Below are 27,820 nucleotides of genomic sequence, written 5' to 3' on the forward strand. Positions count from 1 at the left end.
CAAATGCCGATATTTATACACTTCTTTAGACTTTTGTAATCCATGTAAAACGTATAATATTAATACTCTTACTCCGTACTTTTATATGTATTTTCTGTTTGTTGATTTTACTCGCTCATTGTACTTTGTATTTAATTGTATTGATCTATAAATTTTATTTACTAATAAGAAAAAAGCAAAATATGATATGGATTAGAGTCAAGATACATTAAATTAATTTGACACAACACTTGACATAATCCATCAAAAAAAGAAAAAGAAAAAAGAAGCACTTGATAAAAACTTATGTAGCAATATTATGTCGTCTTCCAAGCCGGATCCATAGTCTGCCGGGCTCTGCCTTATACCAGGCAAACACACACTCCAAACCAGTGAAGAACACAGGGAGATTCGTACGAGACGAGTGGACACTCCACCGAAACTTCAAATTCGAAACCGATCGAAAAACTTGTGGTGCAGTTGAGTGACAAATTCATGGCGAAGAAGAGCGAATCGGAGAGAACTGGTGACGCGGAAGAACTTATAAGCCCTTCCATACCTTCCAGCGACGGCACCGTTTGGGCGGATGTCTCCCACCTCCTCGACCTCGCTTGCAACGGTTCTTTCTATTTATCTATCTCATTGCAATCGTCCTTGTTCTTTGTGTCGATTTAATGATTTCAAATTTAGGATTTACTGGCTTATACACTTGCGGTAGTAATCGTCTGCTGTTTTACTAGTCCTTATGGGCTGTTTGGTTCCAATGAACGCGGATGCTTGGAACGTGAATATCGTATTCGAAGATTAGTCTGTGTAAATGGGTTACTCATATAATTGTTGAAAAGCAGTAAGTAAAGAAGTTTTTGAGGTATTGGAAGTGATGGGCTAATAGATAGCATCACTATTTTTTTTATTGATTGATCCAAAGGTAGAGAAAATCCGTTTCATGTGATTATTATACCGCTGTTAGATTGATGTTATTGTGCTCGCACAAAACAATAGTAAAAACCAAAAACTTTGATTTTTTTCACCGGCCATATTCTGTTGGCCTTTGGCCTCAGTAAACTTGAAAGTCTGATTAGTACTCCATGGCCCATGCCACTTGTTTATATATAAGAAGCCACTCTCCAGTCTCCAATCTTCATCATGTTTCTGGCTTTGTTTGAGGATCACTTCCACGTTGTAGATTGACACCTCATGCTGCTTTCTTGAATGGTGGAAGTATTAAAAAATGGTGATGAAAATACGAGCTAGTGAGAAAAATCAGTTACGACTTTGCAAGCGGGTTAAGTGCTCTAACTTACCAACCAAAAACTTAGGTTTTGTTAGAGAAAGACAGGGATGGAAGCAGATAACTAATTACATTCCTTACCATAGTTCTGATGTTCTGAATTTTCTGTTACAATAAATGAATGGTGAGTTTTTCAGTTTTAAGACGCAGGAGGATTAAATCATCAATTTTTAGAGATTTGATATATTTTTTATTACAGTCTTCGCATGGGAAAGTACTATCTCTGGTTACATAGCTTTTTCCTTGATGTACTTCACACACATGGCTAAATCTTTCTTTTTCGAAATATGACCACAGATCTTCGAAACGATGAGCTAATAAATGGAGAGAATTTTAATCTTTTCGCTGCCATGTCTGCATTGGAGGTAATACATTATATTTGTTCAACAGTTCTCATAATATTAAAGTTATAATGTTGAAAATTGATAAGGATCTAGCAAACTACGCATAATTTGAGCTTAAAAACAATTTATTATTGGTATCTCAGTAGAAAAGAATTGTCTTTTTTTTTTTGAAAAAAAATTACTTTCCTTTTTCTCATATTTACACGCAGTAGTAAATTATTGTCTGAAGCTGCATTATTGCCAGCAGTTAACTGGAAGCCATTTTGACGAATAATCTTTTTGAAGTTTTATTGTTTGAAATGGGCCAAATAAATTATTAGATTCTACATTTTAAGTTTTAAGATGTGGAAATAAATCTATGAAAGAACTAGTTAGAAATTTTTTTGGAAAGCTAGAGAACATTATTTACTTACCACTGCACAAATTTCTTTCATGTTTGAATTTTCCTGGTGATGTTTGCTTAGTCTTGTTATTTGATGGCCCATTTTGTAGAATTGTCATCTTATGCCTATGTTTATTGGTTTTGCTTGCATGACTGTAATGTTAGGCCATGTGAATCTGATGGTATTGCTTCTCTTAATGATTTGTTAGACTTGTGTTTTTGTGAATGTTTTGTAAAAATAGGTGTTAAACAAGTCTACTCTCGTTTATGTGCGTAGATGCACAAGGTTTCATTTTAGTAGATTGGATCCAGCTGTTTTAATTGCACACACACATTGTCTATAACAAATTACTGTTTTAAGGATGTGCCAATTCTGCTTTTATTTTATTAAGTGTACCATTTCTGATTTTAGAATCAACGCATAATGTATGAACATAAAAATTTCTTGCATTTCTCATTATTTTCTGTTTTGGTATTTATTGTTAAAATTCATCCTTCTTAAGTAGATTATGGACCCAAAGATGGATTCAGGCATTGTTTCAACATATTATTCTGTGGATGAAGCCATTGAAAATGGTGCTGCTCCTGTTCCATTGAGCTTTGATCGAACTAAGGATATTCAAGGTCTTATTGACATCATGGACCATCTTCTATCTTGTGAGGTCTTACTGTATTACCTTTTAGAAGAGTGATAGTATACTCATGACAGATTGAGAATAGCTGTCCTTGACTTTATTTCTTCTTTTGCAGGCTACATGGCATAAAGGAGGATCATTGTCCCAGACAGTTTTTTCATGCCTCTACCTTTTAAGGCCGGAAAGAACATCATCTCATGCTTTGCTACATTCCTTCAGCAGAGTTGTACGTGCAACTTGCAATGCCGTTGTTTCAGCTGTTTCAGATGCACGTACAAATGAAGTAAAGTACTTCAATCGTTCTTTAGCTCGTCCTTTGAACATGAAACTGTCAATACTGTTGTCTCTGATGCATGCACAATATTGGAATGCTCTCAAAAGGACATGTTAACTAGAAACATTAGGATTCTAGAAGATGGTTGCTGAGGTGGTTTTTATCAGAGAGATGTCCTAACACTTTTTGACCAAGAGTGATTTACATTTTTGGTTTGCGGAGAGCTCGGCTGCCTTTGCATGAAAAATACATATTTTGTTGATTAACAACCATTCCTCTCATTATACAATTTCTTCTCTTATGAAAAACGACTATGATCATCTAAGTTGAAGTATTTAGTTGGATTTTATTGCATATTGCATGATGCTTTGATTACATTATGGTGTCACAGTATCATCAAATGGTGTGTGCTTTGTAAAGCTTGCATCATATATTGGTTTGCATTAACTAATGGTGCATTTGCATAAATCAAGAGTCTTATGCCATGGAAGGTTGAAGTGTGGAATCAATTATGAGAAAGGTTCAACCTTGAAGGGCTCAAATCATTGTTTATGAAGATCTGTTCTTGGAATATTAGGGGGGAGGGTCGGCGAGAAGGCGAGAATTAGTGCGTTCAGTTATCCGCGAGGAAAACCCAGACATTGCTGTGGTGTTAGAGACTAAGAGCATTGCAGTTGATTGTCGATTCGTTGCAAGTATATGGAAATCCAGATTCGTTGATTGGGTGAGTTTACCAGGCGGAAGGAAGATCAGGAGGCATTCTAGTGATGTGGGATCCTCGAGTGGTCTTGGTGAGTGACAATCTGATTGGGAAATTTTCGGTTTCTGTTAAAATCCAGTGGAAAGATGAGACTTGTTGGTGGTTCGCGGCCATTTACGACCCATGCAACCCAAGGAACAGAGATTTATTTTGGGAGGAACTAGCAGGTTTGTACTCCATTTGTGGGGACAACTGGTGTGTCGGAGGAGATTTTAACGTTGTTAGGAATTTGAGCGAAAAGTTGAATAACACCTCCTTCACCACAAGTATGCAATGCTTTGATAATCTGATCGAGGAATTGGGCCTCCGCGATCCTCCTTTATTAAATGCAAAGTTCACATGGTCGAACTTCAGGGCCAACCCGATTTGTTGCAGATTGGATAGGTTCCTTATCTCAGGGGGGCGGAAGGAAATTTTCCCCACGTTCAGACAGACGGTGCTCCCGAGAATTACATCGGATCATTACCCGATCGTCTTGGATACCACGAAGCTGAAATGGGGACCAACTCTCTTCAGATTCGAGAATGTTTGGTTGATGCACAACAAGTTTAAAGAGTCACTTGCAACATGGTGGAACAGTGAGATTAATCAGGGGTGGGAAAGATACAAGTTCATGAAGAAACTAAAAAACATAAAAAGAGAAGTTACTAACTGGAATATAGAGGTCTTTGGTGACCTAAATGTCAAAATTTCAGAGCTGCGAAACAAAATCAGTCAGTTAGATGCGAGAGAGGTGGAAGGAAATTGGTCCGATTCCCTAAATGAGCAGCGAAGAGAGGCAAGATGTGAGCTGGAAACTATGACCATTCGAAAGCTACAGATGGAGAGTCAGAAAGCCAAAGTTAAATGGCTCAAAGATGGGGACCAATATTCTAAGTTTTTCCACTCATTATTGAAAAATAGAAGAAACTTGGCAATGATAGACAAGATAGAGTTGGAGGATGGGTCTCTGATTTCAGATGATGTACAGATTCAAAATGCAATCATCGGCTTCTTTAAACATTTATACAAAAAATCAGAAGAGGAGGGTACGGGTATAGAGGGGTTGGAGTGGATGCCATTAAATACGACTGAGGCCGATCAGTTGGAACAGCCACTCTCGGAGGAGGAGATCAGAGGTGCGGTGCTCGAATGTGATGGTTCCAAAGCTCGGGGGCCTGATGGTTTTACTTTAGCTTTCTATCAAAAGAGTTGGGATACGATTAAAGATGATCTTATGAAAGTGTTTGTCCAATTCTTCGAGGACGGTATTGTTAATGGAATTACAAATGAGACTTACATCAAGATGCCACGAAGGTTAAAGACTTTAGACCTATCAGCCTAATTACAAGCTTGTACAAAATTTTGGCAAAAGTCTTGACGAATAGACTGAAAAAATTTATGAGCAAAACAGTAGCGGAAAACCAATGCGTTTTCATTCAAGGAAGACAGATAACAGATTGTTGTCTCATAGCCAACGAAGTTGTGGAGGAGTACAAAAGGAAAAAGAAAAAAGGTTGGATAATGAAAATAGATTTGGAAAAGGCCTATGATAATGTGGATTGGAGATTTGTAGATTTTGTGCTTCAAAAAAAGGGGTTTGGGGATAAGTGGAGGAAGTGGATTAAGGGCTGCGTTTCTAAAGCCTCGTATTTCATCAATGGAAGACCAAGGGGGAAGTTCAAGGGGGAAAGGGGTCTCAGACAAGGAGATCCCTTATCACCTTTTCTGTTTAATTTAGTGATTGATGGGCTAGGGAGATTGGTTGATATGGCAAGGGCGGCAAACGTTGTGAGAGGACTTGTGGTTGGACGAGATAAAATAGAAATTTCACACATTTAATTCGCGGACGATACTCTGTTCCTCGTCCACTCTGAGAGACATATGATGGCCGTTGTCGAACTGCTCAAACTGTTATGTACTAAATCCTGACCTGAAAATCAACTTTGAAAAAAGTTTTGTGTTGGGACTAAATCATACGGATGATGAGGTTGACGGTTTAGCGGCAGCAATTGGGTGCAAGAAAGAATAGTGTCCGATTAAATACCTCGGGGCATCGTTGGGTGGAAACCCCACGAAGATGGAGTTTTGGGCACCAGTGGTTTCAAAGATGTCAACTAAACTGTCAAGTTGGAAAAAGGCTTTCCTATCTAGAGGCGGTCGACTGACATTGATCAAATCAGTGCTAAGCGCGCTGCCTACTTACTTTATGTCCCTCTTCAAGGTCCCAAACAGAGTGACGAAGCAATTGGAAGCTTTGATGAGGAATTTTCTGTGGGATGGAGCAGATGGGGAAACACATTACCATGTTGTTAACTGGAATAAGGTGTGCAAACCGATAGACAGGGGATGCTTAGGTTTGGGGAGTATACGCATGAGGAATACGGCCCTGTTAGGGAAATGGTGGTGGAGAAGCGCGGTAGAAAAAGATTCTCTGTGGAAAAAAGTTCTGGGTAGCATTTATGGATTTCAAGATAATGGATGAGACGTAAGGGTGGCAAGGAACTCGACTTTCAAAGCCCTTGGAAGTTTATTTCTCGATCCCATTCGACTTGTCATCACTTGATTGGTACGGTGCTTAAGAGAGGGAATCTCATTAGGTTTTGGGAGGATAGGTGGGCGGGTTTAGTGTCGTTCCAAGTTAGTTTCCCTCACATTTATCTTCTCTCATCCACCACAAACAAACCTATCATTCACTTCTACTCGGTCTTAGTTCGTCAAGATAATTCAGTCATTCAGTGGGATGTGCGGTTCAGAAGAGGGTTGAATAACATTGAGTTGGGAGAATACACTTATCTTCTAGAGGTATTAGAGTCAGTAACACTGAGTGTGGGTACGGTGGACGTCAGGGTTTGGTTAGGGGACCCCTCTGGTGTTTTCTCCGTCAGTTCTCTTTACTCATCTTTCTTTCCGAGTAATACTTATCATTTTTTTCCTTATTATTATAACATCTGGAAAGTACCTTTCCCACAAAAAGTGAATGTATTCTCTTGGATAGTGGCATTGGGAAAATTGCCGACTTGTGACAACTTGCAGAGAAGACGGCCGGATCATGTTTTATACCCACAATGGTGTTACTTGTGCAAGAAAAACGAGGAGAATCAAGATCATATCTTGCTACATTGTTCTTTCACGAGTCGCATTTGGACCTAGGTAATGCAACACTTGGGATTTGAGTGGATTTTTCCAGCCACGTCAAAAGACATGTTTATCATGGAGCATGGTTTTCTCATTGGAAAGGGGCTCAGAAATTTCTGGGGCATCATAGTCCATTGTATCTTTTGGTCCACATGGTTGGAGCGCAATAACAAAATTTTCAACGACAAGGAAGACTCGTGCGAAGAATTATGGGAGAAGATCAGATTCAGTGTAGCGACATGGGCGATTACCGTACAGTGTTTCAGCATTTTCTTCTTTCGGATCTAATTAGGGATTGGTGTTTTATTTTATGTTGAACAACTACTAGTCTTTAATTGATGCGGTGGATTGTGGATGGCTCATCCACTAGCTTTGTAAACTCAATTATAATTAATTATAATAAATTCATAGTTTCCGATTAAAAAAAAAAAAAGGATGCCCAATGGATTGGAATTCTCAAATTCCTCCTTGTATATATTTGCTTCTTCTCACCTCACCTCAGGTTTCTGACATTTTCAATCATAGTGGGGTTTCATTTCGTTACTCATTTTCAGGAAGATGATTTTTTCACAATGGCGTATGGTCTTCCATTGAAGGGAGATGGAGATGAAAAATGCTTATCAATGTTGCATGCAGTGGAAGAAACTATTTTGCGTCAACTTAAGGCTTGTAAAGCACTGTTATCGAAAAGGATAGTTGTAGAAGGTACTTCACCTATTTGATTTATTGTACTAATATTAGTTCAGGTATGATTCAGGTAAAATTGTTTGTATATACAATTTGTTATAGCCTAGCAGATTTGATAAATGAGGACCATACACTTATCAAGTAAGGTGGAAATACTATGCTGAAAAAGTAGTTTACTTTGCGGCATAGTCCCCTTGTTGGTATCCATGATGTCTTTTTCCTAAATGCTACAGCGTGTGTCTATCTGAACGTTCCGTTTAGGGGTGTCAATCAGGTCGGGTGGGTCGGGTTTCGGGTCAACCTGCAAATTTTTTTTATTTTTTTTTCAACCCGAACCCAACCCGAACCCGAAGCAACCCGAAAACCCCCAACCCGAACACGAACCCGTCTAACCCATCTAACCCGCCTAACCCGAATTTTATTTATTTATTTTTAAAAAATTAATGAAAAAAATTCGAAAAAATTAAAAATAATAATAATATTTTAATTTAAACACATAATAACAAAATTTCCGATTTAAATTTGAAAGTTTAATTGTAGAAAATTAAAGTATATTTACTAAATCAAATAAACAATTGTTAAAAAAATAAAAAATATACAAAATAAATATTAAATGATGAAAATTTATCATATAAATATACAATAAATTTTGTTCAAACATACAATATATAAAAATATAGGTAATATTTTCCAAAAAAAAAAAGTTTTCGGGTCAACCCGCGACCCAACCCGAAACCCGTCTAACCTGGCACTAACTCGAACCCACCCAACCCGAACCCAAAAAACACCAACCCGAACCTGATTTTTTTCGTGTTGGGTCGTGTCGGGTTGACCGGTCGTGTTGCATTTTGACACCCCTAGTTCCGTTAACATTTGGATTATTGTGCTTATGTATCTAGAGGTGGTACTCTATCATATGATAGGTGTTGGGAGGACTTTATTTTGTGTAGTTATTTGCAATGTTTGATATGCACCAGCACTTGAGAATAATCAAATCAGTTTAGCACTATTATCTTCTCCAGAATGCCTTTTCTTTTTTCGTTTATACGTTTTTGTAGGCCCACTGGCGTGGGATCATAATATTCATTGGTAACTATGAACATATTTTTTGCTCTAATGCATTTGCTACATAATTACTTTCTTCATCAAAGGCTGCTTAGATCTCTATGATGAGGTATTCTGCCTGATTATGCAGATGTGGAGCCACTGCAAACTGATCTCGGACTTGAAGAAGGGTTTTGCAAAGCATTATTGAGTCGTTTACGCGTTCGTAAGGTCTTATCTTTTAATATATCTTTTGCATTCTACCTTCACTTTAAATAAATGCATCTATGAATATGTTTCACAGAAGTGCTTTATATGCTTATTTTTGGGTAGTTGCTGTATTGCTTATTTTAGTAGTTCAAAATCAGGCTGCTTCTGTTAAAATTATTTTGGACTACTCACTGCGTAGAAGGTGATACTCATTTTTTCTTAACAAGTTTCAGATATATTACCCAAAATAAGCCAATTTGTTCTTATATGTTGGCAATCTAGAAAGCATCACACATATGTAGATCTTTTGGTGTAACTTAAAAACTTCTTGGATGATCTACTTTTGAGCAATCTCTGTTGGAATATGGTCTAATTTGAGTGATATTATTCCCTGTTTGATTTGCGTGATTTCTGTTTTTGTAGTATAATATAATGTTCATAACTAGAGTACAGAGCTTCGTTGTGTTTTCCTGCTGGTGTTGTGCACTTTAACTAGCAGGAACCTTACAAATAAAATAAAATAAAATATCAAGAAACAGAAACAGGAAAAATAGTGATTCAGTGGATATTCAGGCTAAACCTTAGTTGATGCATTCCAACTGCTATGGTAAAAAAGTAAGCCTGTACAAGTGATAAAGATATTGGGCTCTGGATCAAAAGCTTTTGTGTACGAACCTTTTAGGCTTAATTGTTTGATTTCAGGATTTGAACTTTATTATTTTTATTTTTGTTTATGTGGCTTCCCCTTTTGTTTTGTTGTAAAATTGAAATTGGGAGAAAGATTATGTTATGAGCCCAGACCCATTGGTTCCAATTACTCCAGATTCATTTGGTCCAATTGCTGATTACAATGAAAAGCCCAAGTCCAAGATGATAAATGTGTATGTTAGGAAGGGGAGAGGGAAAACACATGAGAGGAGGATATAACAATGAAAGCCCATGGCCCAAGCCCAGATCCATTGGTTCCAATCACCCAACATCAAATGTTACTGTGAGAACAAGCAACTCATAAACCATTTACACCGACATCCTACGGTGGCAGGTCATTGATTAACCTAGGCGGAGTCGGTGGGGGAGATCGGAGCGGTGGGTGGCTAGGATACCATATCAGAAAAATCGAGAGGACTGGATTTTGTCTCATCAAGAATTTTTGTTCAGGCAGAGAAGAGATTATGCTTTAAGTACGGAGAGCCATATTATCTGATGCACCATTGCACCAACGAAAGTCTGAGAGTCACGATTTTAATGGAGCGAGATGGAGAAAGAGGCGAATGGGATCGGGCCGAGGTAGAGGAAGAAATAGAAGAGGTGGTAATGCAGACGAGGAGGTTGGAAACACCTAACACTGAATGTAACACCTTAGAGTTGCCCCTGTATTATGTTAATGACATAAATCAGCCACAAACTTTGAAGGTGGGCGCAAAGGTGGCTGGTCATGGAGGTAGTAGTAATGGTTGATAGTGGTGCAAGCCACAATTTCGTTTCGAAAAGCTTAATAGGAGAGTTAGGGTTGATGATCTATGAGAGTGTTTTGGGGTGTGTCTTGGAGATGGGTGTCACATATCATGTCAGGGGGTGTGCGAGGAGTTGAAGGTGGATTTGGGACAATGTCAAATTCAAATTGAGGGTTATTTGTTTGAGTTAGGCGGAATCGATCTTATCTCAGGGGTCGACTGGCTTCACACTTTGGGGGATATTATACTGAATTGGGCAAAATGCAGATGATATTTAGTTGGAATGAGCGAACTGTGATCTTAAAGAGAGATCCTTCCCTTAGTAGATCGATGGTATCTCTCAAATCAATTGCTAAAGTCAATGAGGTGGAATTCTGTGGAGCAATATTAATAAAGTGGAATAATAGGGAGGAAGAAGGTTCAAGAGAGTTAAAGTGCGTCCTGATGAGGCGACGAAAAACATTATTGTCAAATATGATGGAATATTTCAAGAACCTCACGAATTACCCTTGAACAGGAGAAGATCATGTTATTATTATTAGAGAGGGATGTGGTCCGGTGTCGGTAATGGCCATATCACCATGACCACCATCAGAAAGATGAGATTGAATGGATGGTGGAAGAAATGCTCAAATCTAGGGTGCTACAGGCCAACAATAGCCCACGCTCAAGCCCCGTAATACTAGTAAAAAAGAAAGATGGTAGTTGGCGTTTCTGTGTAGATTACCGATCATTGACCGACATTACAGTGTCTGATAGGTATCCAATTCTGGTTGTGGATAAGTTATTTGATGAGTTGAACGGGGCTACACATTTTGCCAAACTGGATCTTAAATCAGGATATCACTAGATTCGAGTCCGAGCCAACAATATATATAAAACGACGTTCAGATGCATGAAGGCCACTACGAGTTCTTGGTCAGGCCCTTCGGGCTTAAAAACGCTCCCGCTACTTTTCAAGCGACGATGAATGAGGTATTTCGCTTCTATTTGCGGAAATTTGTTCTAGCTTTCTTTGACGATATACTGATTTATAGCAGTGTTCTAAATGGTGGTCGAGGCGGCCGCCTAGGCGGTAGGCGGCCCTCGACCGCACCGCCTACGCGTGAGGCGGGTGTTTTAAGCGGCCCAAGCTATACGGCGTTGGGGAGGCGGTGAACAGACGGGCGAGACGTCGAGGAGGCGAGTTAAGATTTTTAAGTTGTAGTCAACAATTTTAAAAATTTAGTCAAAGTCAACTAATTTTAAACTTTGATAATGGATTGAAATTTTGAAATTTAAACTTAGTTTTTTGGTAAAAGTAATTATATTACTTTGTTAGCATAATAACATTAATATGATTATGAATCTTTATTAATTATCTTGTTAGTTTACATTTATATATTTATTTGCACATTATCTAGATGATATTATATTGTATGAAGCTTTTTTGTGCTTAAACATTATTTAATTACACATCTTACATAAAAACGATAACTATTTGTGATTATATTGCATGATTATATATGATTATTTATAAAAAAATTACTTAAAAAAATTCAGCCGCCTAGGCACCGCCTAGTCGGCCAAGGCGGTGACCGCCCCTCCACCGCCTCCCGCCAATTACAACCTTGATTTATAGTAAGGGTTGGGAGGAACGTTTGATGTATGTGGAAATGATATTGGAAGTATTGCAAATTACCAGGTTGGTCTTGAATAAGAAAAAATGTCTGTTTGGGTCGGATTAGTTGAATAATTAAGACTTATAATCACAACTCAAGGGGTGGAAGTGGATCCAGTAAAGGTTGAGAGTGTGGTCCAGTGGCAGCAACCATACAACACAAAAGGGTTGAGAGGGTATTATAAAACATTTGTCAAGGACTATGGCAAATTAGCCCGACCTTTAATAGAATAATTGACGAAAAACAATTTCTCTTGGAATGATAAGGCTCAAGAGGCTTTTGAAGTGTTAAAGCGGGCCCTTAGCACTGCACCGGTTCTGAAAATGCCCAGACTTTTGGAAAGTATTTATGGTAGAATGCGATGCCTCGGGTGGGTTTAGCGGCTGTTAATCTCAAGATAGTAGGCCTATCACTTATTATAGCAAGGCGTTGGCCGACCGAGCGATGGTCAAGTCTACTTATGGAAGAGAGTTAATGGCACTGGTGTTAGTAATCCAACATTGGTGACATTTACCTTTTGGGGTGCAAATTTCTCGTGATAACTGATCACAAGCCATTAAAGAATCTGTTGCAGCAACATATATCCACTCCGGACCAGCAATATTGGTTGGCAAATACTTGGTTAAGGCGGGGACTTATAAATGGCAGCTGATGCGTTATCACGAAGGGAGGAAACTGGTGGGTTGAATGCATTAACAAAAGCCATGTGGATGGAAATAGAGGAAATCAAGGAAGCTGTCTGTAATGATTCGGAGCTGCTACAAGTGAAACAAAACTTTATATGGTTGATGGCAGTACCATTGTTCTTTAGTCAGTGGGTGCTTCCTGGACAAAGGAGGAAGGTTGGTAGTTTCTCGGGCATCATCGTGGGTTCCAAAGTTGTTGATTGAATTTCATGCCACTCCAGTTGGGGGACACGCGGGAGCTCTTAGGACATATAAAAGGCTTGCAAGCAGTTTCTTTTGGCAGGGAATGAAGAAGGACGTGTGTAAGTTTGTGGCTGAGTGCGTATTGTGTCAAAAACAAAAGTATGAAACAGCCACACCCACAGGGTTGCTACAACCCCTAGCCATTCCAGAAGCAATTTGGGAAGATTTGACCATGGATTTTATTACCGGGCTGCCAAAGTCGAAGGGTTATAATGTTATCCTAGTGGTGATCAATAGATTGTCCAAATATGGGCACTTCCTCCTACTTAAACACCCTTACACATCCAGTTCAGTGGCTGAAACTTTTGTAAGGAATGTGGTTAAATTGCATGGAATTTCGAAGACGGTCATAAGTGACTGGGATGCGGTGTTTATGAGTTTTTTTGGTATGAAATTTTTCGGCTGCAGGGAACGGGTCTAAAAATGAATACAGTGTACCACCCTGAAACAGACGGTCAGACTGAAGCCTTGAACAAGTATAAAGAGACGTATTTGCGTTGTTTATGCTATGAGAAGCCGAGAAAATGGGGCCGGTGACTGCATTGGGCCGAGTACTCGTACAACACCTCCTATCAAACTTCTGCAGTGATGTTACCTTTTGAGGTGGTGTATGGGTGAAAACCATCTACTTTGATTCGATTCCTAGCTGGGGAAACAGTGGTGGCAGCGGTCTCACAAGCTTTGGGGGGATCGGGATGAACTTTTGAGGCAGCTCAAGTATAATCTGGGGCGAGCTCAACAGCAGATGATTAAGTACGCTAACAAAAATTGCAGAGAGGTCCATTACCAAGAAGGGATATGGTATATTTGAAGTTGCGTCCACACCGCCAAAACTCAGTCTGTACAAGGGTATTCCAGAAGCTTGCAGCTAGATACTATGGGCCTTTTAAGATTTTAAAGAAAGTGGGGTGTTGCTTATCGAGTACAGTTGCCAGAGGGGTCTAAGGTGAACCCAGTATTTCATGTCTCATGTCTAAAGTGAGCAGTGGGCAAGAACTATGCTGAGACCAAGCTGCCTAATGAATTGAAGACTAATTTATTTTTGTCTTTTGAACCAGAGCTTATTTTGGCAGGACGCGTTAAAGAGATAAAAGGGAAACTACGTAAACAGCTGCTTGTGTGTTGGAAAGCAAAACAGAGGAGGATGCTACTTGGGAGAACATGGAAGACTTTACAGCCCATTTTCCTGATTTTTGCCTCGAGGACAAGGTGATTTTTGAAGAGACAGGACGTGTTATGAGCCCAAAGCCATTGGGTCCAATTACGCCAGATTCAGTTGGCCCAATTGCTGATAACAATGAAAGGCGCAAGTCCAAGATTATAAATGTGTATGTTAGGAAGGGGAATGGGAAAGCATGTGAGGGGAGGATATAAAATTCGAGGGAGGTCGGGTAGAGAAGTCGTTCAATTATATTTCTTGTTTAGTGAGTTACTAGGAAATATACTTCGGGTTTCATATTTTAGTTCTATACCATATTACGATTCTTCTTAATTGTTCTTCCTTTTACATCTTAATTGCATTTTATTGTGTGAGACATAACAAATTATAGAACTGTAAAATTAATTAACTCGCAGGCCATTGGTTCAGTGTTTGGAGAAAATTTATCGAACAGTTACCCTGAGACGTTATAAGTATCCAATAAATGTATCTAAACAATTGTATCAATTAATCACTATTAATTGACCTTTTGAGTTTTGTTTTTTCATGATAAATATTCCCCTTTTCAAGCAAGACGAAGTAATCAAGGAATACTTGAAAATTTTAACACGATTTACCTTTATAATTTTGATCATAAATCATCTAGTGATGTTTCAGGACATTGAATTTTCCTGACGTACATAGATAAGCAAATAGTTAGTAAGGGAAACGCCTCACCTTACCATCATCCAATATAATAAAAACTTAGAAATGAAAAGAAGAGAATTAGCATAAAATTTGCCGCATAACATAAATGATGTCTTGCATACATCTTATTTTGTCCGATTTGGCGTCAGGACGTGTAAGCGTATGTCGTTTGTGTTGGATTACAGTGTCTTTTGATTTTCCTTTTCTTGATTCATTGACATATGTTGTGTAATATTTATGTTAAACTATGATCATGTTGTGCCACATGTTGGACATTATCACAGCTCAGTGTGAGTACATCGGTTGCTGCACCATAAAGAGGCAGGCAATAGATATTTGATAGAATTATAAATTCATGCATGGATAATAGTACATTACATGTAAAAGGATAATCATATGGTATCATAGTCTGGTGATGCTCCAACCATTGGAGACAAACTAGAGGATATGGATGCTTATCTGGGCACATAAGAGTGCAGCAAGTTTTTATCTTTCCTAGGGATCGGTGTGAGTGAAAAAAAGTATATTTTCAAATCTGTTTTAAGTTAAGATAGAGGACGCATGTCAATTTTGAAGGAAGAAAATGAAGTGACAAATACAGCACTGATGGAAGAGATGAGAAAGATAAACGAAATCTCGTTTTCGCAAAGGCTTGATTGAGAATCAAACTTGATTTGGGTTTAACAGCCATAAACTCCACTTGAACAACTTATGCAATCGTTTTGTTTTGAATAGTTGAGCTGCAATGGTAAATGACGCAGATATGGAAGGGAACAGAAATGGAGAAAATCTATCAAACTTTAAAGTAAGAAGGTTAGATCACACTCACCAATCAATTTCTGAAAATGAATTGATCCTTCACGTATAGTTATGGAAAGTCATACAAATCAAAGATTAGAAGAACCTAGAGAATTTATTTTTTGAAATGTGTGTTTCTCAAATATGTTTCTTGATTGGTGCATTTTCATTTGCAATTATTTGTATAAAGCTAACCTTTTGCGGAAATATTATTATTCATTATTACCGGATACTTTATTCTGTTCTATTATTTGGCTATTTTTTTCAGTGTTGTATCTCATTATAGAAAACATTTGTTGTGAGGGCCATTGTTTTTCCTTGGGTAACATTTGATGTACACTTTGTTAGCTCAGCACTTTTACCATGTGCTGACATGTATGAGGAGACCTCAAGGCAAAGGTTTGGAGTTGGCTAAGAAACATATTGTTTCCTGCTTATCGGAGCTAGATTCCATTCTTAAATCAGAGGAATTTTTGAGAACAACCCGTGCTCGTGGAACTTTAGAGGATAGATTAGAAGAACAAACAACTGCCTCTGGTTGTCGACCAATTGGTTTTGATTCCACCTTAAACAGTAGATCAGCGACACCAACTCCTCCTCGTGCAATTAGACTCCTTAGCTGGAAAGAGGTAAATGTCGAGCGACGCATGAATGTTTTATTTATCCATATTCTGAATCTAAGTTCTGGTTTTCCTGTATCAGGCGGTTAATTATTTCCGGAAGCTTCTTCATGATCTAGATATTATATGTTCCTACCCTTTGGATCCGGTTTTTGAAGGTGCTTTACGCTTTGTGGTTGACTTTCAGAAATTTCAACCTGATTTGGTTGCTAGAGCTCATATTCAGGTAGGAGTGCTCGCGTTTGAAGTTTCTGTTTCTTCCCTCCACAGTAATTAATATAGAAAGATGATTTAAATCATGAAGTTTTACATAGATGAATATATAAAAATTATGCTTCATGCTTTGATGTGAAGTTTTCGCTAGGAAGATGGTAAACTGGCGACATGACATCACTACAGCAGCGATTCATCTATGACCATATACTTTGATGACTTGGATGGGAGAGCTGGGAACTGAGAAAATGTCTGGACTAAACTGCTTGAATCTGATTCAGTTTTGTCCAGAAAAGATTGAATGAGTAAATTCGGAAGTTAATTAAATTCGAATAGCTTGGAGGGAGGTTCAATGATCAAAACTTTATTGGTCTGAATAAATTTTCATTAAATTATTCTGCAAATATTGGTGTTGGATGAACATGCAATGTTGAGAATCAATGGGTTAACTTTTAGGTTGAGTCCCATTTCTTATTTATCAACAATGGTCTCATCTTGAGCATGTTCCAAATAATCTACTCTTAATTATGTATTTTAGTTCGAATTGTATGCAACGGTTTTACCGCAACCACATATAAGAGCCACTTATTTCTTGGGCCACTGCAGGTGTATTGGGAACTAGAGCAGACAACTTTTAGATGATTCCACCATGCTTATTCGTGTGGATATTGTGCAAACACAAATTCATTGAGCTCTTGATGAACTGACATAGTCATTGAAGAAATAGGTATTTACTATTCTGCTATCATGTTTATTTGGGTGAGAGGGAGTATCTGATGGTTTAGAAGCTATAATGGTTTAGGTACCTAGGTGCTAATTATAGAACCACGACGTACTAGCTTCAGTTGGGTTACCTGGCCAAGCAGTGCATAGTTCGGGTTCTTTTCAGATTTTCTCATTGCCCCTTTTTTTACCTCATTTTATCATCCCAGAAATCCCAAATGATTTTTGATCTTATGCTTTAGTGTATAATCAAATGCTATCAAAATTGATTTTTAGCTCTCATTCTTCTTCTTTTTTGTTGGAAACGGATTTAAAATCCACTCAATTTGCACTTGGCAAAATGCAATACAGACTGATGATTTTCTCTCAACCTTTTGCTTCTCCTTATCTGTATAACCAATAGTTCTGCACTGGGCATCCCCTCTCTCAATTTCTCTCTTTTTTGGGCCTCCAATTTAGAAGTTAGTGGGATTAGTGGACGAATGGATGAGTCTATGAGGTAAGAAAGTAACGTGCTGAGTGTGAGAGATGAAAAGAGGGCATCTTTCAAAGCCATGAATTTTGCACACAGGGGGCACAACTGGAACGAGCCATTGCAGGTTTGGTGAAGATAGAGTGTTCATTAAAGGCTGTTTCAGAAGCAATGTATTTGTCATGAAGATTGATGTACATGCAGAAGCAAGTGATGAAAATCTGAATTAGTGAAACATTAGAATTAACATTTTAAAATTAAAATAAATAGACTCAGTTAGGGTTGTGTATTTAGATTTAGACATCATATATAATACTTGATTAAGGCTGCACGGGCTGAACTGATTGACTGTGATCTGCATTCTCCATTAAATTCTAGAAGATACCAAATAGCAGCTACATCTGAGGAACTATCCCACCTTTATGAACTATAAATGCACGAGTACTTATGAGAATGATGAGCTGGATTTGTGGAAAAACAAAAAAAGATAGAATGAAGGCATGGTCGGTCATATGCACATAGAGATTCAGATAGCCCCATTAACATTAGACAGTGGGAAACTAACTTGACAAGATTTGATCATGGATAGTTTCCATTTGCAGGGAATAATCATGAAATATTCTGACATCTTTGGAAGACTTCAACTTGGTGTCACCTGAAATGGCGTTATCAAGAATATTGGTTCTTAACTGTTCACAGAGGAAGGATGAGTAGAATCCATGTAGATGACTGTTGGCCAGTTGGGGTATGGTTTTTTTAAGCAGAAACGCATTCACTCACAGATTTAGTTAGACATCTCTAATCCTTTAGTTAGCTCTAAATGCCAAACTGAGCAGAAATATGAGTACTCCAAGAGTTTTCTTCAAAAATAGACCTGGCAATCCATGTTGAGAGTTTCTATTCAGGGAATTCTTAAAATTGAATATTTATTGTTGTTAAACCTTCCATGAAAGTGGACCACTAGTCCACTAATGTACTTGTTCTCATCATATTATTAATAAAATATTCTCTTATAAAAAAAAACCTTCCATGACGAATCTATGTGTTGCAACCTTGCAGACCATTAAAAAAAACCTCCAATGCAGCCTTGCAGACCATGGAAAAAAAACCTCCAATGTTGATTTCATTCAGTAACACTGACCGAACCAGATTTTTGGATTTTTGCTTATGAACGTCGGGTATAAAACCCTTCAGCAGAACGATACCTCTCCGGGTACAAAAGTTGAATACCCATACCCGACCCATATCAATTTAACATTACCCAAACCTGACCCAAATGGGTTAGGTTTGGGTCGGGTACCTGTTCTACCCTTACTCATTGTTATCCCTAGTTGTAATTATAAATTTTCCACTCGATTGAAATCATTTAACTTGTGCTTGGATTGAGGGATTTGAAGATATGAATTTCAAATCCATTTGATTGTGTCGATGGATAAAAATAGGTGAATTTCAAAACTCTCCTCGTTGACTTGTGTAAATGTAATGGCGATTATGATGAATTTGAAATCTACCCAAAAATCACCCCCAAGAAGGTGTTATTTCAAATCCATTCTACAAATCATCTCAAATCAAATACACCCATCTAAGCGCAACCTTAGATTATAGCGTACTTGTGAACGCGATTGGGGCTAAAATTAGCTATTGGCCAAGACACTCAATATCATATGCCGGAAAGATCGAATTGATTCGATCGGTGCTTCAAGGGGTGGAATGCTTCTGGTTAGTTATTCTATCACTCTCTTCTAATATCGTGGATAATATTTATAGGATTTATAGGAAGTTTTTGTGGCCCTCGAAGCACCATCCTATCTCGTGGAACATGTTTTGTAGACCAAAGGAAGATGGGGGGCATGGGGCTTAAGAATTATTTGCTTGGAACAATGCTTTGATTGCAAAAACGCAATGGAAGATTCATATGAAGAAGGATAGCCCGTGGGTGAAATAGGTGAATGAGATCCATGTATGGTTTGGTAGCGTTTGGGGATGTAATTGGAACAAAGATGAGTCTCCTTTGATTAAACAAATTCTGAGAATCCGAGATGTTCTTTTACTTAGACAACGCTCGATTGCGAGTGCATGGATGCTGCTGGAGAATTGGTTCGGATGTCATGGTGATCTTGCTCGAGCTTATGATTTCTTTGTTAAAAAAGAAGGGTGATGGCCGTGGAAACCTATCATTTGAAAACATTGCGTACTCCCCAAGCATCGTTTTGCCATGTGGTTGTTTGCACATGGTAAATTCCTAACTAAAGATCGACAATGCTATATTGAGAACAAGATATGTTTACTTTGTAATAACAATGAGGAATCAGCTTGTCATCTCTTCTTTGATTGTGATGTGTCGAAGAAAATCTGGAACGACATCAAAGAACGGCTAGGCATGCGTCAAATCATGAGATCTTCAACATCGGTTCCGAAAGCTTTCCGAGGTGTCTATAGAAGTAATTTTGCATTGTCCAAGTTGATATGTATTGCAGTGGCAGCATGTGTCTGCAACATTTGGAATGCACACAGTCGAGCTATTTTTGAAGAAGAAATGTGGTGTCCCAAGGACATCATTAGTAAAATCGAGATCCTCACTCGCCAAGTCATCTTGATATAGGCTCTCGATTGTATAATTATTTTCTCTTATGATGTTGTGGATATGATCATCTTTGCTTGTTGTTAGAACTGGGGTATGCCCCGTGTTGGTGATGGTATCGTTGATTCTATTGGTTCGATATTTGCCATCTCCTGGGATGTCTAATGTAATTGTACAAATTTTTTTTACCTTATTTTAATAGATGTTATTCATTAAAAAAAACATCAAAATTAAACATAGCAAATTTTTTTATATTGATACCGAGGAGGAACTAATCAAAACATTGCAGTCACTAAGTAAGGTGTTTTTGGCCAAAAATCGTGCAATCACATTTCACAAAATCCATAGGAATCTCAAGATCTTTATTTATGTATATTTTGGGCACACATAAAAGTTGCTATAATAATTCTAATTTTGGAAATAAGAGTTGTATGGTGTAAGTTATAAATAAGCTAACACCTTACTTGAAGGGCACTTACTCCCTCTATTAGATAAAGGCAATCCCTCAAGAATCGAGCTACAGTAAGAATCAAGATGAGCAAACGTCTGCCAAAAATCTGACAAATTTCGTGACATATAAGATGACATGATATATACAAATATGCCTCTAGGCAGGTATTGTCTAGGTTGAACTTTTAGTCTAAAATCTGTCTTGGATTTGTGAAGTGGATTTTTGTCACATTTCCTTTTCTTGTTAAGGCATATATGTCCTTCTAAGGAAGAAATACTTAGATCACCTGATCTCGTTCTTTTATTTTTTATTTTATCTTTCTTCTGATAAATGTTTGGTTGTGCCACCAATTCTCATGATAAAACTAATGGACAGCTTCTACTGGTTCAAGATGGGAAGCTCTATGGACGTGACCCTATGTTTGCTGTTATTTGCAAAGCTTCCCTTCTATCTGATGGGACAAAAAATCATGATATCCAGAAGAACGAAGCTGTTGTACAACTAGGGCAGGTGAATTACCAGATATGATCTTCATACTAAAACCATGTCAATATAGCTTATGATCAGCATGTAAACATTGTACTATAATATCTTGTTCAGCCTTCTCTTATAGGTTTTTGGTTTGCTGCTCATTTCATATTAGGTTTTTGATGCAATGGATAACTGCATTTTAATTGAAATCACTTGTTTGTGCAATGCAGTTATTAATCAGCTTGCTTAGAGTCCTATGCACAAACACCGCATGGCAAAGGCGTAAACTTGGGAAGCTTGTACAGGATTGGCGAATAATATATGTTCAGGTTTGGCAATGTAGATGAGTAATCCTTGTATACCTTTGCAACATGTGCCTTTTCAAGATTGCGCTACTTTTGTTGGTTTTTGTGTTTCATTCTCCATGGTTGAATTCAGCTAATTCCTTTCTTTGGTGTGTCTTATCTGATTTTTGGGTCTTTGTTGAGCCACCAAGTAATATCTTATATCTCAAGTTGACATTACTCTGGAAAAACATAGATGTGATGCATGTACAAATGAAGCTAGCAAGTAAAACTAAAGAAAAGTGAATATTATAATAAGATTAGTTTTTCTCCATTATCCGTTTGTTCACTTGAATAATCCCTTTTTCATCAAACTATTGTCTATAGAAACACAAATGGCTGAGTTTTCAAGAATTTTAACCAAAGTTCTGAAATTTCGATTTCTGCAAATTTGGGGCTAATTGTTATTGTTATATCTCCAAATCGCAAGTGAAGAACAAGTTGAATAAGAGCACAGAATTTAGAAGAACGGCGAATAACCCAAAGCCAACGATTTCAGAGATCAAAGAAGAAATCTTATTGCCGAACCAAAAGTTTACAAAATAACTGTTGCATTTGCCCTTTTATAAAATCAACCCTTTTAACAGTTAACCTGTTGATCCTATCTAATTCTAGCAGTACACATTAAGTAACAGCCCATTAATTGTTATCGGCTCCCTGCTTCTCTTCACTAATGCAGTGTACTTCATGCTTATTCCATCTCTTCTTATTCTCCTTAGCTGTGGGCTTTGTTAAAAGGCAAAAGTCTAAGTCACCAACTTAACAGTTCTTTTGTTAGATTTAGATATATCTCCAGGTGGATATAACCTTGATAACTAGTGGGACCAAATAAGACTTCGATGCGGCGATGCCGGCTCTTTACACTTGGGCTATAGTATGTTTCAAGGGTTCGGCTGCTCGCCCATCAAAGCAGTATGTGGGCTGGGCTTAGAATGGTGTGAGACAGTTCAGTTCATATCTTGTGTGGGAGTTCGATCCTTGAGATTAAGGATCTGAACTTCAATCGTGCTTTGCTCCCCAACTTCTACTGTTATGAGAGGTTAAAAGAAACTAAGGCAAGAATGCCCACTCATTTAAGCATTTCTTTGCTGCTGTGGTATAAGTATCGGCAGAAGCAGGTGTAAGGGTTCCATAAAGTCGAAGAGGAATGAGTAGCAACTACAGGAACTCAAAAGAAGGTTTCCCAGCGATATGAGTTCTAGCAGTAGAGGAAATTTCACCTTCAATAATGAAGTGGCTTTTTATTTTTTATTGACTTTCTTAGCTGACCTATTCTATCCTCTGTTTTCAGCAGTGGGTCAATCCCATAACCTCCAACTGCAACTAGTGTTAGCCATTGAACCAAATAGAGGGAGTCATGTTCATGTATGGTAAAATCCCTTCCTTAATCGGTAGTTGGTTCAAGAATAACGTAGTTCGATCAAGATTGGTTTCCAGTAGAGGATTAGCTCCATATAATTTCTGCTTTCACTTACAAATTACAATCTTAAGGCATTCCATGTGGTCATTTTCAAGCTTAGCAATGTCCTTAAGAAAATTAAGAGCATACTTTGTTTATGAGATGAAAATTCTCTCTATGTTTCTTCCAATTTCTATGTCTAAGATGTATTTAATGCTTCCCAGGTCTTTCCCTTTAAATTCAGACTGAAATTTCTTCGTTTGGGTTCTCAATCTGAAGTTCATCATCTTCTATAATGATAATATCATCTACATAAACAATAAGATCCTTCTTGTACTTTTTAACTATTGAGGCGTGATTCACATGCCTTTCTTTGCAGTCAAGATGTTTGATTACAGTGTGGAAATAAGTGAAACACGCCTGTCCTAAATGAGATTGGAAGGTCCAACCAATGGTATTAGGTTTGAGCAAGGAGCTCCTCATAATCGTGTTTAGCATTTTTAAAACATTAATTTTACTGTTTGGACCTTGAATTTGGTGTAAAATTAATGTTTTCCTCTTTGGAAGATATGATAGATCAGCTGTATTTATTTCAAACTTGAGTTTCTTCGCTTCAACTAATAACCTTTACTGTTTGCTGATTTAAGTTTGAACTGATTTGACGTTTGCTGAACAGCTTGAATTGGCTTTCAGAGAGAAGTTTGGGGATATAGCGAGCACTTCAATTGATCAGGTAAATGGTTTCATGCTATCTCATCTTTAGTCACATGCCACTGTTCTCTCAGCCCTATTGTGACAGACAGTTCATTGGCGACTCAAGAAAAATGGGGTTTATCATTAAGAAACTTCTATCTTAAATATACTGTAAATGAATAAATTTTTTCTCCATGTGTATAACCAAGACTGACCTCTATATTCGTGTTACTTGTATACTTGTAAAGGACAATTATTTATGAATTTTGTTGCTGATTCCAAACATGCTCCCACAAAAGTGGTACTGGAGCATGTGGTGCAAAGTTTTGTGGTTTATATCTAGTGGCAATACCTTGTTGCAACATATTTGATTCACTTGGCATGTGTTTTCTAAAGAAGTTGTTTGACGCTATTGATGAAACAAGATAGATTGATCTTTAACAGATACATGTGCTATTACTGGATATACTTCATAATGAATGTAGTAAGAGGCCATGATTCTCTTTAGAGGAATGTGAAAATTACAGAACATCTGTTGTCGAAACTCATGGTATTCACATGGCCTTTTGTGACTTTTGCCAGAGATAATGTTTTGAAAATATGACAAGAGTTGATGTTGTTTGAATGATGCTAAAATTAAAGCTCGTGATCTTGGAATATTAATTTCAAAGTACTGTGTGTGCCTATATGTAATCGACCTGCTTTTTTATATTTGTGGTGTAAAAGTCTAAACAACTCGTCAAAGTCAAAGGTGGTGCTAATTTGGGGAAGATGGAATACATGTGAAATGCCAAAATATGAAGTATTTTATCTAATTCCTAAGATTTGCTATTCTTGAGTAAATTTAAGACCTATCGGCGTAACATTTGATGTGAAGTGGAGGTCTGAATTAATTATAGACCTAATCATACTAATCAATTATGTTCTAGGCCCAATCTGGAAGCCAATTTTTCAACCATGTTCTTGTTTGTATCTATTAGGTAGGTTTAGCTGCTAGCAGTATATGTTCACATGTTCTCATGATATTTTCTAGTTAGGATTTGATATAAATATTTGTGTGTACCTGTTTAAGGCTATATTTTTTAATCGACGTTAGCCAACTATTTCATTTAAAGGCTAATTTTTTTTAATCGACGTTAGCCAACTATTTCATTCTGTGCTGATGATTTTTGGTGTTCCTGAATGATTATTGTCAAACCTTTTACCTGTTACGTCTTCCACTGTGCTGCTACATATAGGTTGAGCTATGGCAAGAAATCTTCTATTTTTCAAAATTGTTGAATGACGCCTTTTAAAGCTGTATGAACATTGATATTGTCTACACCGGGATGTGGTTGCTCTGTGCCATTTTTCTCGTATGCTATTTTGATATGCATGTGCATTCTCTAAATCTCTTCTTTTTACTTCCTCCAGGACGTGTGTCTCAAGATATGCAAACACATTCTTATTTGGGTTGAGGAGCAAACATATTGGATAGCTTTGCGTTTCCTCACGCTTGGCTTTGAGTTGGAGCTATATTCTCCGAATGAATATTGCATGGTGTATTGGTACATTAATGTTATCCTGATCAAACTTGCTGAGAAAACACATCTGAAAATGATGCTGGGAAATGACTCCTGTGAGTGTCCATTCTTTATTTATTTATATATTTGTGTATTTTTGTGTGTGGGTGGGGGTGGTATTTGCATTTGAACACATGCTATTTGTAGGTGACCTATGTTATGCTTCAATGGTGTTGTCTTCTTGTTCTTTTTTGCTTTTTTATCTGCGTTAGAAAACAATCTTGATGCAAACTTTTCAGATGATGTTTTTTTTTAAAAATAAATTGACTCCAAATTTAAGACCGAGGAATACGGAATAAGCAAACCTAGTCTTGAAAGGGCAAGGAATGCATCAGCAATTTATAAAGGATAATCAAGGAAAGTTCTATTTAGTTTTGTGGAAAATAGAGATATCTGAGATTTTTTGTTTGAAGTTGAGCAGGCCATTATCAGGATTGCTCTTAAACTTGTAAAGTGATACAAATTAAAAAAATATGATTGAGTTGAAGCACAGCTTTTGTATCCTACGTATAATCATCTAGTTAGTAGAGTCACATATCTTTTTGCAACTTTGAGTCAACATGCAATCCAACTCATCTTGACCAGTTGGGCATTCACTTGTTGCCTTACAAGTGATTGATTATGTGTCAAAACTTATGGCATTCAGTTATATCTTCTATAAGTTGCTGCAAAATAGTGGCTTAAAGCTCTCTGCAACAGGACCCAGAGCATAGCTATGCGTTGTAGTCTTGACTGAACTCATGCTGTTATAAAATCAATTTCCAAGATCTATACGTTCTCATATTATTCTCAACAGTTGCTTTTCTCCTTAAGCTGGTGGATAGAAGTTTTATTTTTCCTCATGTACTGAATCATTGAAGTGTGTCTATTTATCGTGATTCTTTGCTTAAATTGATTTCCAAAAGCAATCTTTCACTAAATTCACCTATTTGCGGTAGTGCAGGGGTTGGTCAATTTGTACCGTATGAAAAATTCATATTAGATTGTTTCGAACTCAATTCCCATGCACGTGACTGGAGAGCTGCAATAATGATTTTGATGCGACACTGAACCACCCCCTGCCCTTCCGATTTTATACCTTGTGCAGAAATTGTTTCATGTTGTGTAATTTTATTTCCTGCTTTCAGTGTCTGCATTTTGCATGGTTGGGGTTACTTACGATCAAGCCTTCTGCTTTTGATGCAGCTCGACCGAAAACAAAGAAGAAGAAAGATTTGATGAAGGACGCAGGAAAGGAATATCAGATTCCACCTCCAGTCTTACTTCTTCAGTGTTACATCCATGTTGCCCAAGGTCTTATGATGGTAATTATTGTATAATTGATTTCTGGAATGTCTTCTCAGTTCTCATCCTGTAACATGAGGGTGTGGCCATCTGCCATTTTGATGCCTAGGGATGGAGAGCTGTTGCTATCTTATCCTTGACAACTGTGAACATTTATATTTTATCGTCTAATTGAAGCTCAATATTATGAGGAAGGATGGTGCCTGCGTTGAATTAGTTTTATGAAAACAGCGGAGCTTTTGAATTGAGTACGAAATTGTGAAATGATTAATTAGGCCAATTTGAATATAGCTTGAACTTTTTTGTCTCAAAGATCAGCCAAGTCTGAAATTTAGGAACTGGTACGAAGCAGAAGCATTTTGAAACTAAATAGCACTTATTGAATGGGCTCAAATTTTGTTTTTCTTTTCTTTTTCCTTGTAACTTATTCCAATGGAATTGCAATGTCCACAAATCGAAAGACCTAAACTTTAGTAATAATTTGCCAACTTGTACATGATGCCTTGTGAACAGAACATAGGCTTAGTGCTGTCCATCTCCAACTGGTGTGATTCTTTTTATATGATTTTCAGATGCTTGCTTCTTCAAGGAATCAGCAGAAAGTGTTTCCTTGCGTGGGTCCTTTCAACAGCGAGCAAGAGGTATCATTTTGTCCCTTTCTTTTAAAATTTTGCGGCTTACTCTACGTATAAGAAAAATGCCAAACTTTCTGTGGCCTGTTATTTATCAGAAGGTTTGACTATGAAAAGACCACTTCTATTTTTTTTTTTTTGTAGAAAAAAAAGAGAGAGAGAAAAAACTCATCTTATAAATACCTAGACTTAGCATTTTCGAAATTTAAATAACACGGAAGATTTTTATTTTCGTAAGGCTTGTAGTTTCACGTGGTAATGGTATTAGTCAATTGTTCTGTGTGTTTTGGCTAGTGAGAGAATGACTGACTGCATTTGCATGGCATTCATAATCTTCGCAGAGATTTATCCAATACTTTGAGCTATTACAGAAAGCTTCCCTTCCTAATCATGCCTCTTACTTTTCGTTCAGAGAAACTACAGATCACGTTCATTTCCCTGTAAGTATTTATGATGAATCAGCAATCCACTTCCATTCATAGTTACAAATGTAATATTTTCATCACAATTTTCAGACTCTAGCGATGCATAATTGCTTCAAGGACGCTCAGAAGATTGCAAAAGAACTACAGGCAAATTTTGCTGGTGATCCAGAGAGAATGGCAGAGCTTCGTCGGTTACAGCAGGTGGCAGAACATAATGATGTTGCTCTTAACCTTCTTAGCCGGTTAGGGACCCTTGACCCATCCCTTAGAATTTCCTTTGAGTTTATCCACCATCCACATTTTGCTGTTGCTTCTGTGAAGAGGTCTTGAAGGAATTCCTCGATGACCTCAACAATTTTGATATTTTATTTGTTCCCATAACTTTCTGTAACATAGAATATTCATAATATCGTCATTGATTTTTCTTTCTTCAAGCCCTTTCCCCACCAAAAAAGTAAGTGCTGTGATTCCGATCGTTCAAAAGGCTATATCTCATTGAAGATCATGTAAACTATCCGCGATACGGGTATAATCGCGGA

General features: G+C 37.6%; 1 protein-coding gene and 1 long non-coding RNA gene across 4 annotated transcripts; both read left to right on the forward strand.

Annotated features, from left to right (window-relative positions):
• The first annotated feature begins 262 nt into the window (after positions 1–262).
• LOC142528856 (uncharacterized) lies at positions 263–27,715 on the forward strand. 3 transcript variants are annotated; one of them, XM_075634100.1, is made up of 16 exons: positions 265–598; positions 1,568–1,635; positions 2,503–2,658; positions 2,747–2,914; positions 7,337–7,487; positions 8,665–8,744; positions 15,765–16,040; positions 16,114–16,257; positions 20,847–20,981; positions 21,173–21,271; positions 23,362–23,418; positions 24,792–24,996; positions 26,126–26,244; positions 26,797–26,865; positions 27,198–27,296; positions 27,372–27,715. In XM_075634100.1, the coding sequence occupies exons 1-16, from the start codon at positions 475–477 to the stop codon at positions 27,609–27,611; spliced, it is 2,190 nt and encodes a 729-aa protein (XP_075490215.1). In that variant the 5' UTR covers positions 265–474; the 3' UTR covers positions 27,612–27,715. The 3 variants fall into 3 exon arrangements, with proteins under 3 accessions (XP_075490231.1, XP_075490215.1, XP_075490225.1); XM_075634110.1 differs by having other exon boundaries at positions 8,665–8,739; positions 15,760–16,040; XM_075634116.1 differs by lacking the exons at positions 26,126–26,244; positions 26,797–26,865; positions 27,198–27,296; positions 27,372–27,715 and adding an exon at positions 25,884–26,078 and having other exon boundaries at positions 263–598.
• On the forward strand, positions 8,767–13,491 carry LOC142528874 (uncharacterized). Its single transcript, XR_012815782.1, has 2 exons — positions 8,767–11,218; positions 11,803–13,491. It is a non-coding gene; the product is annotated as an uncharacterized LOC142528874 (long non-coding RNA).
• Positions 27,716–27,820: the final 105 nt, after the last annotated feature.

The sequence above is a fragment of the Primulina tabacum genome, chromosome 2 (assembly GCF_025594145.1).
Source record: "Primulina tabacum isolate GXHZ01 chromosome 2, ASM2559414v2, whole genome shotgun sequence".
Lineage (NCBI taxonomy): Eukaryota > Viridiplantae > Streptophyta > Magnoliopsida > Lamiales > Gesneriaceae > Primulina > Primulina tabacum.